The sequence below is a fragment of the Anopheles cruzii genome, chromosome 3, assembly GCF_943734635.1.
Source record: "Anopheles cruzii chromosome 3, idAnoCruzAS_RS32_06, whole genome shotgun sequence".
Lineage (NCBI taxonomy): Eukaryota > Metazoa > Arthropoda > Insecta > Diptera > Culicidae > Anopheles > Anopheles cruzii.
The window spans coordinates 16,258,731-16,271,880 of NC_069145.1; the positions used below are offsets into that span (position 1 = coordinate 16,258,731).

The 13,150-nt window shown below is 53.8% G+C and overlaps 3 protein-coding genes across 3 annotated transcripts in view; 2 read left to right on the plus strand and 1 right to left on the minus strand.

Moving 5' to 3' along the window:
- Positions 1-13,150, minus strand: part of LOC128271661 (flotillin-2) — a 151,920-nt gene that overhangs the window by 81,764 nt on the left and 57,006 nt on the right. The window lies entirely within an intron of this gene.
- LOC128271665 (uncharacterized) lies at positions 10,265-10,835 on the plus strand. Its single transcript, XM_053009277.1, has 2 exons — positions 10,265-10,623; positions 10,705-10,835. Exons 1-2 carry the CDS (start codon positions 10,302-10,304, stop codon positions 10,734-10,736), a joined length of 354 nt encoding a protein of 117 aa, XP_052865237.1. The 5' UTR covers positions 10,265-10,301; the 3' UTR covers positions 10,737-10,835.
- Positions 12,736-13,122, plus strand: LOC128271664 (knob-associated histidine-rich protein). Its single transcript, XM_053009276.1, has one exon. The coding sequence runs from the start codon at positions 12,736-12,738 to the stop codon at positions 13,120-13,122; it is 387 nt and encodes a 128-aa protein (XP_052865236.1).

The window sequence follows — 13,150 nt, forward strand, 5'->3', positions numbered from 1 at the left end:
CACGGCGAACCCCGCCGTGGCCTACTACTGCTGGCTCCTCCACCAGCTCGCGATCAGATCGCAACGATCGGGCCACAGTCGGGGGGTTTGGGGTTCCAACGTTCCTGTTGGTTGGTGTGTTGGCTTTTTTAGCCAGCTTCGTGCGGCCGCCACCGAAGAAGGGGAAAGCCAACAGCCGATGATCGGATCCATCGGCGTGCGTTCGTGCGGTCGCGGGTCGGGGTTGGCACGGTTTGCCTGGGCCAAATCTTCGCGCCCGGCGCGGTCCGTCGGCTCAGACACGTTGCAGCAGCGAACCGGTACGGAGTACGGAGCCAACGCACGCGCGAAGCGAAGCCGCGAACCTAACGGAACCGAACACACAGCGATCCGAGTCAGCGCGAACGGAGTACTCTGTCCTAGAGGAGCGCTCAAGGGTTGGTCCAAAGCAAAGTCGAATCCCGGGCCACAAAATCCAATCGGAAAGTGTCAAGAAAACGAGGTCCAGAGTCGGCGGCATCCAGCCGAGCGTCCCGAGAGCTCACATAGATCACGCCCCGATCTCCTTGCTCTCTCCGTGTGAGAGCCACATCGGAATTTCGCAGTTTACTGATAACGGTGTACGCGCTCGTGTGTGTGTGATTGGTGTTCTTGATCCCAAAATTGCAACTCCCGAGTGTGAGGTGATTAACTTGTTAACTCGCAGCCGCAGCGGTTCTAGCGGTGGTTTCTCGCCGAAACGCCCAATTCTCCGAGTAGTGGTCGTGCGCACAGTAGGTCGCGCGGTGAAATCTGGTCAAAAACACACCCCCGAAGTATCAAACTCGATAAACAATCCGGTCACTGCATCCGAGGGTGCCGGAGCACGGGTTAGGCAAATAAAAAGGCCACACCCGATAGAGGTCGGCAGCTGAAGCGCGGCGGAAATGCGGAAGTGGTGATTGACCGTATAATTAAAAGTCGGCAACCAACGAACGAAAAAGAGAGTGCGCGGACCCGGGCCGCCGATGAATTAGAGGGAGGGAAAATGCGTCCACCAGCCCAGTAGCCGTCAGCCACCTTAGCAGCCGGCACCGCTCGAATCGGGACTCGAATTAGGTGCAGGTTGCTTTCGCCGTCTTCCCTACGAGTTTTCCGACTTATCAAGTGTGCGTGAGTGTGTTTGTGTGCAGCTTTGGGTCCCTGTGGCGAGCGTTCTTGTCGCACTTGGCGGAGATTGTGAGCATTGTGCAAAAAAAAGTTACCAAAAAACAAATCCAACACCCGACCAATAATCGTCGTCGATCGGTGTTGCTTGAAATTGCGGCGTTTTCCCTCTAAGCGAGCCCCTGCGTGTGTGTGTGTGTGTGCGAAAGAGTGTAAAACCATTGCCATTGTCGTTGTGCAGTTTCCACAGGTTGTCTTCTGTGCGGGTTCGGTTTCGAAGATAAAGCGCGGAAAGCACGAAAAACAGATTCACCTCGATCCGGACGCGCGGTGGAAAGTCGACACTCATTTTCGGAGCGCAGCAGCAGCGGCAGTGATAAAGAAGATTTCCATTTTCGTCGTCACCGTCCGGATCGGGAGAGGACGAGCGCACAATTAAAGGCGCGAAAGGTGGTAGCGATCGACGCCGCACGACGGAGCGAGGTCGACCGACCAAAAAGGAAAGCTCTCCGGAGTTGTTGCGCTGCGTCCATCGACCATCGCACTGACTCAGATTATCACCGATCGGAAGAAGTGCAATCATCAGCACCGGAAAGACAGTGGCAACGAGAGTGGCCAGCCCAGGAACGCAAGGATAGAGAAACCGTTTCACTTAACGGTGATCCTCACCCGGAGGTTTTGTAGGGGTCAGCGTTTTCGGTTCATTGATCGCTCAAAAGTGTGGTGGTGCAGTGTGCTAACAACAAGCAGCTGGAAAAAGTGCTTCAAATTACGTGTTTTTGCTTTTGTGTGCAGTGTGTGAACATCCGAGATAAGATCGCCACCAACCGCCAGGGGCTTGTTGTCCTTGAAGAGCAGGAAGAAGAATTAGAAAACTAGGGCCGTTTTCGATCAGATCTACAAAACTAGCCCAAAAGGCCAAGCGCAGCTATCGCTCGAAACTATCTGCCAGAAACTACGACCGAAGCCGAGGCAAACCTTGACCACGGCGGCAAACGGTTCCGGTTCCAGTGACATCGGCGTGGTACGGCACGCAATCTCTTCCTCTCGCACACGCACTCTCTGCTGCCTTTGCCGCTGAACCGTCAAATGCGACACGACCCTCGCGACAGCTGATGATGAGTCTTCGTTGTATGGGATTAATGCTTTGAACAACAAGTAAGTACAGCTTTTGCTGGCCGTGGGGCTTTTACCGCTTTTTGTGAACTCTGTTTTGGCGAACCCGAAGCGAAGAGGAACTAGCGTCTTGAGCTGGTCTCCAATCTACCTGATGAGCAGCAGCAGCGTTACTACACCAGCGTTGAATGGGGTCCACGGAAGTTGGAAGTTATGGTTGGGTGGCTGGCAAGACAAATGGCAGTTACGACCGTACCGTAGGGGTAATGTGAATGGTGCAAACTTCCTCGCGTACCTGAGCAACGGCAGAAACCACGGTGCTAGGAGCTTAGGATTTTTGCATAAAACTAATCAGCTAGTGGCAATGATCAGTAAAGGGCGAAGAAGATCGATCCGATGGATACGATTTGCCGACCCACTCACGAAGGTACTTCCGATGGAACGCGACCCTTGTTCACACCCTTGTTCTCTGACACACAGAAGGCAGGAATTCAGAAAAGCGTTGCGCCCCCTAAATGAGTCACGCTGCAGGAAATTTCCAGCAAAGAAAGAGAATCACACTCTGATGACGCTTGTTGTTGTTGTTGTGTTGCCCTGCTCTCCGTACTGAACTTTCGCTTTTCCTGCGCCATTTGCGTCCCCGCGCAACCAGCACACACAGAGGTAATCCTTCACCCCGATCCGCGCTGTGGCTCTCGGGGGGGGTTAGGATTTTTGCATCTCGAGCCGACGTTATAAACACCGCACCATTCAAAGGGGTAAACAAAGCCAGATAGGAGCCCGCCCGAGAGACCAAGCGGCACGAAAGCGAATGTAAAGCAGATAGCGGCGGGAGCCATAGATTACCGGCTCCGGGGGCCCGGTGGCCGACTAACGACCACCAGGCAAGCCGGCCCGGGACGGGCACCAACTTCCGCATGTGTGTGCTCTCTAAACGGACATCAGCTTCCAGATCGGCCAACACCTTCCCAGGTTGCTGGCGGAGAGTCCAATTATAGCCATAGCCATCTCCTCCGAGCGGCTCGAATGCGCCACTTCCGGCATTCGTTTTCAATCTCCCCCCGGCGGGGTCCGGGGGCTGGAGTATGCACTTTTGCCCGCGGAGGAAGGAAGCACTCGGTGCTAGGGATAGGAAAGAAACGCGCTAGGAACGCGCCGTTTAACGGCTTGGTAGCGGCCGCCAAACGGAACTCCACATTGACAAACGCGCGGCCCGCGCGATGGAAAGCTGCAAAGTGCACCCGACGAGCTCGTGCAGGTCTCTCTCCCTCTCTCTCTCTCTCCCCCTGGGTTCGGGGACGACCTCAAACGGGTTGCCTGCCGTCGCGAGCCGAGTGGCGACTTCTGGACGTTCGCAAACGAGCTTCATTCGAAGAAGGGTCGAGAAGTGGGAACGAAACTCCCCCCGAATGGACGACCCAAAATGGCGGCCGCATGGGAAAATGGCACTGCGGAACTCTCGGAGGTACCGTTTTCTGCACCGATGCTCCCGATTGTAGTGCTGCCCGGCCGGCTGCTATGCTTTGGTTTATGCGGGCTTTCTTATACGGCGAAGCAAAACATACTTTATGCGTTTTCACTTTCGCCCCTTTATGCTCGTTGATCCTTTGGCGATAAAGCACAAGCCGGCGACGACAGCCAAGACCAACGGCGGAGGTTGCCTCGAGAGCTGCAAGCTCCACTCCGTGCGCACGGATTGAGTAACGCCGCATCAAACGGTTGGCGTCGTTGCGATGATCATGTTTAAAGCAACATGAGTCGCCCACAAAAAAGGGTCGAATTAAATCAATTTTAAATTGCCGCGCATAACGCGCGTCCGTCCATCATATGGTTCTGCGTATCTCTATCAGTATGCGCTGCCCACCGGTGGAAAATGCAATCTGCACGACCGACACAGCTTACGCAATGCGGGCGCGCGCGCGCGAATAACCTATTATTACCGCGGACACGACGGAACCGGCCTCCGTCCGTAGCGAGGCACTACTCGCGGAACTCTCCACCGAAGAAGATTGGTTGGTTGGAGGATTAAAAAGGCTCGCTTTAAAATGCAGCTCAGTTTGACATTTTGGCTCTCGCGGGCGGGGCGGTTACGCCGGGCCATAGTTCATCTCCGCACTTTCGCACGTAACGACTCGTAACGACTGAATAATTCATCCCCAGTTCAACCGCCGCCGCGCGTTTCGGGGCGCCGTTAGGCAGTCCCTTCGCTGACCACCGGTGCTGGAAAATGTGCGGTGGTTTTTCCAACGCCACTTTCGTCCGGCCAGGCTCCTCCTCGAGTGTGCACGCGGCCGTGCACACGAGCTAATAAAATCAACACTAAACTGCTCTGTGGTCGCGTTGGTTGTTTATTATTTTGGAACGAAAAACTTTAACATGAAAACAAATTAAAAAATATTGGCCCCATCTCAGGGACGGACGGGAAGGGGGGCTGCTGCGAGGCGGGTGGAAAAACAAGTGCCTACACGGAAAACTAAACCCCCTTCGCCGTCGAGTAGCGGGGCAAAAAAGAGAAATTCGGAATTTATTACAAACCGAAGCCGTTTGGCCGAGCCCAAGTGAGGTCCGCGAAGGTGGCCCGTGGCCGTCACCGCACCGTTTCTAATCTGAAGTGGAGAGGACCGCTCGCGGGAGGCTCTCGGCCGGCAGCGTAATAGAGCATCGCACCTTCGGAACAAATTAGCCCTAAACTCCGACACACGCACACGCACGTTGTGACATTTGGAAAGAACCGTTGTTTGGACGTGTTCCGCTTGAAGAAAGCGAGAGAGAGAGAGAAAAGCTACGACAACGCCACATCGATATGTGGCGGGGAATGTGTGTGGCGTCGAAACCGAAGATCACGAAAGCGAAAAAAACAAACGGCAACAACAACCGAATCCAAAACCGTTTCTGGGCTCCCCCACCGACGACGCGTGGAATGTGTGTCAAATGAAAGTGGGAGTGAAAGAATTCCCTTCCGCGACCGAGGAGACGCGAAAGGAGAACGTCCAGTTCTTCGGTTCGAGCGCGAACATCGCTCGACCCACTGGCTGGCTGGCTGGCTGGCGGGATTGTGTGTGAGAGAGCCTCTCGCGTATGCTTACATTTGGGTCACACATAAATAAATAGCGTCATCGGGGCCCGAAGAAAGTTGTCTCTTCGTGGACGATCTGTCACCGACTGCCGAGGGTCCAGTGCAACGCAACGGAGTGTCTAGGCAGAGCGTTCGTTTGTTCGGTGGCCTTCCTCTTTCCATTTCATTTCGGAACCACGATCCCCCAACACACAGTGTTCCGTTGGATGGCCTTCCCCATCTGACCGAAGGGCCCTTTGAAATAGAAAATCATCAACTGATTGACACGAAAGACCTCAGTGATCCTGCCAATGGCCTAGCGATGCGATCATGCTGTGGTCGAATGGTTCTTGAGCATCGGCCACATACAAACGAGGCAATGCGACAATCTGCCAATGTACCTGGAAAGAAAGATAGTAGAAAACGAAAGGATTAGTTTGGTCGTTAGTATTATAATTTAAGTAATTTTTATTAAAAAGTAGCAATCGATCTACGTAAACCATTTTGATCGGTTTGTGGAGTATCTCTTTGGATTCGTAAAAAGGGATTGGCACATGCACAATATGCCTCACTAACGCCTGAATTTGAATCACTAAGGAAGACCTGAGTTTGAATCCCCAACTGGCATATGAAACAAAATAAACAAAAAATTTCTTATAATTGAATCAGTGAATTGATGAACCACCTCAGATCTATTAAGACTGCAGCCATATTGAGCTCTCTGGGGACGATCAGATCTTCGATTTAAAATGTTTCCAATCGAAAACAAAAAAGGGCAGCAAAACACGGCACATTCACGATTTCTTCTCCTCGTTCATCGCTGTTTTGCAATACATAATCACAATTCGGCCACGGGTAAGACACGGCCGTAAAACAGCAAACGATCGGTTGTGGTCCCGTGAAAGTGAACGACGTCGATTCAGTCTAGACATCTGCCGCCAGCCAGTGACTGGATGCGAAAGCAGCCGACCTTTCGATGGCGCGCGCATCGATGAGAGGATTTAACGAAAATACTGGCCAACAAAACACCCCATCGGGGGGGATTCATTGCATAAGCACCGGTCCGATCGGCCCTTGGTCGGTGCCATTTTCGCAACGCCTCAAATGTCGGGGAAAATTTGACACACAAAATCTCACGAAATGATCGCTCCCTCCGAAAAAGGCGGTCGGCCCCGTTCGGCAGTAAGCGGCCAATCAATCGGCTGGCGGTCACGCCTCGGGCACGGGGCTACTCATTTGTCAATGTTAGGAAAATCGTTCGAATGGCGAAAGAAGAACACTGTGGGTCTGGGCCGGACCTGGGTCCGAGTTTCGCGGTCCATTTTACTACCGCATGGTCAGATGCGAGGCGCGCACTATGGGCAAACCGGTGGCCAGAGATACAACCGTTTGGAATCCGAAAACATCGGAACACGACGATAATCGGCCTCCTTGCCTTGTTGTTGTTCGGAGCCACCATTTTCGCCCAATCGCCCAATCGAAACGTGGAAAAGCATTCGACAAACGCATTCCGCCCCATTCCGATGCGAGTGAAACGTGATCCGGGGCGTCCGGGGCGTCCGGGGCGTCCGGACGAAGGAAAGCGAAAATTCCATCCCAAAAGCTGTGAGCCCAAAAGAAACACGATCGAAACGAGAAATAGATTCGCGGTGAGGAAAAAAAGAAAATCCTCCGCACTGACGGGAGGGTTCGCAAAATCGAAAGTGAATTTTTCACCCAATTAGCAGCCAGAGGCAGAATTGAGGTGTTTACTTTATTGGCCCGAAAACGATTGGCGGTGGCGGTGGCCCGGCTGCTCCTCGTTCGTTCCCAATTGCCGGACGTCCGGAGCGCACCGAGACGATAATTTCAACAACCGACAGCCCCAACTGAACGGCCCCCGCCGGATGAACCGATCGAAAACGATCGATTGGCGATCGCCGATCGGTGTCTCACCGATAAATATCTCGGACGGCGCCAGCGCACCCCGTGCTCGCGGTTCGATTAGGAATGTGAAAGTTTGTTGAAGCAATCGGTTGGTTTTTCGAGTTCGAGATATTGCTTGAAGGCATCCGGAACACCGAATCGAGCGCGTTGGATTTGACAATCCGTGCGATTGACACGATTCACCCGCACACACACACACCCAATTGGAATATGGAACAGTGGGCGAATGTTGTCAGTAGCCGGAGTCAAAAGTATGCTCGTCATTTTTCACAGTCCATCGAATACAGCGACCAAGACAACGCACCAACGGCTGTCTCTCTCTCGAGAGAGGCCCTGCAGGAAAGTGACATCGCCGCCACACACACGCTAGACACCGCCTGGGGTGTCCCAGGAAGCCATCACCATCGCTCCCCAACCGCATCAGGACCGGGAGCGACCCGGCCAATCCGGGAGCGAGTGCCGTACGGGGAGCGAATCCAGCGCTAACGTGGCCACCACCATCAACAGCAGCCCGGCGGCAAGCCCGGTGGGCGGGTGTCCTTTTGCCGGCCTCGATGACCCGTCCAGTGGTACAACGACGATCGTCAGTCCGGCACCACCGGCACCACATCCGCTGATCGCAGCGCCCCTCACGTATCTGCGGCGGGCGGCGGCGGCCGCGGTACCCCGGCGACGCACCAAAACCAAGGTTCGCTACGGCGTACTGCCGTTACTAGCTGTTGCTGCTGCCGCTACTACTACTAGTGCGCCCTCTTCTCTCTGCCCATGCACAGCCCCGGACGACTTCCGAGTGAGTCCCGTGTGCGCGCCTGACGCTTATGCAGTTTCGTTGGTGTGTGTGCGTGCGTTTGTGTTTGTTTGTGTGACCTTTTTTTGTTTTCCCGGGTTTGCTTTGTTTTGTTTTCGTTTGTACTTGTGATGTGTGATTTTGCTATGCTTGGTTGTGGTTCTCTTTCATTTTGGTGAAGTTTCTCAGGTCTACTCAGGTCTCATCTGTTCACGTCAGTTGAGTAGAAGTCTGGGGCTCTACCTGGTGCTCTGAGCGGATCCTTCTCGTTGAGGGGAACCATACATGACAACTACAAGGCCCGACAAGGTAGAACTGTCACCCAGACAGGAAACCATAACTTGGTGTGACTTGAAGAAAATGTGTGGAAACTTCATGGATGGCCCGATGTGGCTATACCCTGTCCTGCCCTAAGTATGGCCTTAAACGATTCTTGGTCCCGTATTTGGCGAAAGGCAAAGGAGGAGTCTAGGCCAGATCCTGGCCTATGCTGATCACACAGACATTATAGGTCGACGGCTCTCCGATGTAGCCCAGACTTACATAAGGATTGAGGAAGCTACGGTTAATCTCGGACTGCAGATAAACGAAAACAAGACCAAATTCATGGTGGCGTCACCGTCAGCAGCCCTACCTATAAGATCGTGTGGATGACGTGCTACTAGGTGGCTGAAAGGTTAAAGTCGTCTCGAGCTTCACCTATCTAGGGTCAAAGGTTAGACGAGATTGAAGTCAGAACGATTCTGAAGTATACAGTCTGAGGAAACTATTTCGCTCACATCTCGCGTCCAGAAGGTCGAAGCTGGGGTTATACAGAACCATCATAATCCCAGCACTCACATACGCATCTGAGACATGGACTGAGGCATCAAATCTGAGACTCAGCTTGATATCTGGCCCCGTATGTCATCTTAGTCATCATAGGCCTTTGAGACTCTGTTGTACAGGCCAAGGTCTCCCTGGCCCACATACAGGCCCAGTGTCCAGTCCTCACTTGGTTCGTCCAATCCAATGTCCAATGTCCAATCTGTCCAAAGGACCAGATGGGAAACTCCATCGGAACAGTATCTGGGCAATTGGGTGAACGAAATGACTTGTGGCACGTCGTTTCGTCGACATTCTAGGCTCAAGGGAATTTCAAAACAATTCGGAAATTCTGGACAATCTCAAAAAACAATTTGGGTCAATTTTGGCCACTTTTCACCTGAGGCAAATGAAACGAGCAGGAGTATACTAGAATCCATGTCGATTTTTTATTATAGGTACTCCGTCAATCTCTTCCCCGCGGTTGGGTTCCGGTCGGTCGGTACACTGAACCGGGTATGGCACGGTGGGGGCATGCTAGGAACAATTTGGTACGCTACGGCCACCCAGGAGCAAGGTGGTTGACGCGTTAAGCCTTGGTTGCCGTCGCGCAGTACGCCTTGATCTTCGCCGGCATACTTTTCGACAGATCGATCGTCTGTGGCTGGTTGGTGGTCGGGTCGGTAATGGTGACCGTCGCCGCTCTGCCGTTCGCGGCGGCGATCATCTTCGGCAGGTACACGCACACGCAGCTGCGGTAGTCGGTGCCACAGCTAATCGAGCGGTTGTAGTTCTGGGCCGAGACGAGCCCGACGGCCAGCACTAGCGCGATGCAGAACAGTAGCCTCATCTTGAGTCCTTCGAGAATTGAGCGCGGTCGGGAACGTTCGGGAGCCTCACGGGATATCCGGGAACTGAATGGGTCTTCACCGTCCTCGCGGAGCAGCTTTTATACGGTGCGCGGTGCGGTGGATCCCCAGTTTGCAATAATGGATGTCCATTCGAAGCGCTGGAGGCCAAAGAAACATGTGGCTGCCAGGCCAAACTGCGCCAATTTACGAATGCGTTGCGCAAAACATCATCTACGACAATGTGTCGTTTGTTTTGCTGTGCCGTTGTCAATGCACGGTACTGTTGCTGATCGAAAACGCCACTCGCCATTACGGATCTTGTTACTGACGAACGAAACACTGTGGTATTCCGGGAAGTCCTGGAACCAGAACTTCGATTCTGGCCGTTCCTTTGAAGATCAGTTCGCCATTACAAAGGCATCGATTATGACGCAAGGGCATACACACGGAACCGGAACTAGAATCGTGGTTCGGAGTATAAAATGGGCCACCATTGGGCGAACTAACCAAGTCGTCTTCGGAACCAACAGGTGAGCTTTACGCTTCTTGCCTCGTACTCTGAACCAGAACGCAACGCTCTGTACTACTTACTCGCGCACAGTGACAGAACTGTCAACTAAAACCAAAACACTCAAACATGACTAAGTTCATCTGCACCGCACTCGTGCTGGCCTGCGTTGCCATCGTGGCCGTCAACGGCCAGTACAAGACGAGCGTCAAGTGCACCTCGCTCAACGACTGCATCTGCCAGCTGCCGTGGATCATCGGTGCCGTGAAAGGGCGTACGGCTAAGGCTTCCATCCAGGCCTCGGCCAGCTCCGACCCGATCACGGTCGACTTGTCCCAGCAGGCCAAGTCCGTCGAGGACTACTGCGCGCAGGTGCGCCAGGGAAAGCAACCGAGCGCGCTCCCCGTGTTCAACAAGCCTCCCGCGCCCGTGAACACTGCCAAGCTGGCCCGTAAGAACCCACCCGGCCACCCGGCGAAAGATGTCCTAAACCGGCTGCTAACCGCACCCCCGTTCTTAACTTTTTCCACAGAGGTTCAACAGCTCCTGGCTGCGCGAGGCTAAGGTCCACTTGCGCTCCCGGCGGCGGCACACAGGCGGACCGTGGGGAACAACGGGGGGGGTCTCCACCATCACCACCGCCGAGCACTGCGGCGCCACTTTACTTTAGAGCCGAGCGAGAGCGAGAGAAGCGAGATTCGTCATATGCAAGTCAAACGTTCTATACATCACCCGTTAGCCACGAAGCCACCATCACCCGAGGCTAATGTAAATCTACGGCAATAAAAGATCAAACCATAGGCATGGATCTACACAACGCGCTTGCATTGTTGGGCTTTTGTGAGGGGATTAACAAGAATGGCCAGTGGTCTGTGGATCATCAATCTCGGCCCAGTTTTCAAGTCAAGTCTTCTAGGCATTCCGCAATAGAGATGGAATCTAGTCCGTTAAAGTCCGAGAACTGGGCGGTAGCAAGGTCCTTAGGTTCTTTGGACAATACCCGGACAGACGGACGGACAGACAGCTATCAAACAATTGGCGAAAGTTGACGCCCGAGTAGGCTTTACAACTAGCTCGACAATTCTTGAAGAATTGGCGTGGACAAGACGATCAAAGTTCAATAACAGGAGGATCGCATCTCCAAGTGGCCAACAGGCGAAGTGCCAACTCCTGGCGCGTCCGTCGGGTTTTTGCTAAACTCCACTTTTACTTTCATTTCCGATCCGTGTTAATTGATCGTGCGGGCCGTGTAAACTACTCGTGCGCGGTGGCCACCTCCCGGGGTGATAGAGTTCCAAGAAAAACGGAACCACCATAACGGCCGTAGCGTCAGCTGACCAAGGGCGCGGAAAACATCGGCGCCTTCGGCCCGGGGTTGACGGACTTGGTCGTGGTCGCGTGCAATGCCCGATCGGTCCCGTGCCCGGTGCGGTATGTATGCGGGCAACCGCCCCGGTGCTTACTGACATTAACATTGAAATACTGATGTCGACATGAGCCGCTGGCATCGCGACTCTAGCGGTCTAGCGGTTTTGACGGGCGTCAAAAACGAACATAAAACCGCAAGTACATTGCCATCGCCAGCCAGCGGGGCTTCCTCCAGGTTCGGAGGTGTGCATAAATAAAGTGCAGTTTGTGGTTTCGGGAGACGTGAGTACCTTTAGGGTGACGTGTGGAATGATGAAGAGGCCTGCAAATGGCACGCTAAGCTTAGAGTAACGTGGGAGACGTTTTACGGGAGAAACAAACAGACTCCGAAAACAAAAGTAAACAGGTTGGCAAAACGGTCACAACCGATCCACGCCACTTACGTCAATTCGGCACACGTCAGTTCGGTTCAATGAAGACATTGTTCTGCCGTTGTTTTTGCCCAAAATTCCTTCGAAACATCCCGCCACCGTTTGGCCTCGAGCAGTGTGTGATGGTATCTGGCCATAAAACAGTTTATGCCCCCCTCTTTGTCTCTCTTTTGCTCCCCCCGAGAGTGACCTGAATACCTGCACAGTTTGACCAAAAAGCTATAGCCCGTCGGTGGCCGTTTGATAAAGAAACAAGACGTAAGACGTACCACGTGCCACGAGAAGTTATTGGAGTTACGGGGATGAGGTGATGATGATGATGATGATGGAGGTTGCCGGTCATTCTGGCGGGCTGATCACGAAGTCGGCTGCGGCCGGAGCACGTGGGGCCGGTAGAAACAGTTAGCTTTAATGAGATTACGATTACCGGCGGCGGCGGCGGCGGCGCCCGGTAATTATGATTGCCGTCTTGGGCTGGTGGTCCAAAACGCGATCCAGACCTACGGCCGGCCACTATCAAAAACATACACCCCACACGGAAGCAGACTTCTTGTCTACGGGGAGTTGGGCACTGTACAGCTCGGAGCGTGTGTGTGGCCGCCAAACTAACCTGGTTCTTCCCGGTGTTCCCCCCGTGTACCCCAGAGTGTGCGTCATACAGTCAACATTGAACTAACTTTCTCTCTCTATCTCCTTCTCTCTTTATTTCTTTTCTCTCCCTCTCTCTCTCTGTTTTGCGCTCCGCCGGGCAGAGCTTTAATAAAATGGGCCAGGAGAAATCTCTGCCCTCCAGATGTACCTCCGCACATGACTACCACCATCACCACCATCATCACCACCACCACCACCACCACACGAGCCCGTCGTCGACCGCCTCCACGACCTCGTCCGCCGTGCCGTCCCGCTCGCCGTCCACCGCTTCGACGACCTCGTCCGCCTCGTCCGCATCGGCCGCCTCCTCGTACAAGAGTGTCGAGCGGCAGACGAAGTACCTGAACGAGCACCTCTACATCAAGTCCTACCTCGACATCGAGGAGGAGGACCGTAACGCCAAGCTGCTGTTTCAGAAGGTGCGCCCCGGTGGCATCCGCAACTACACGCCCAAGATACTGTCCGAGAACCCGAAGCAGGACCTCGATGTGTGGATCTAGCGGCCGGACCACGTCGCACCGTCTAGCA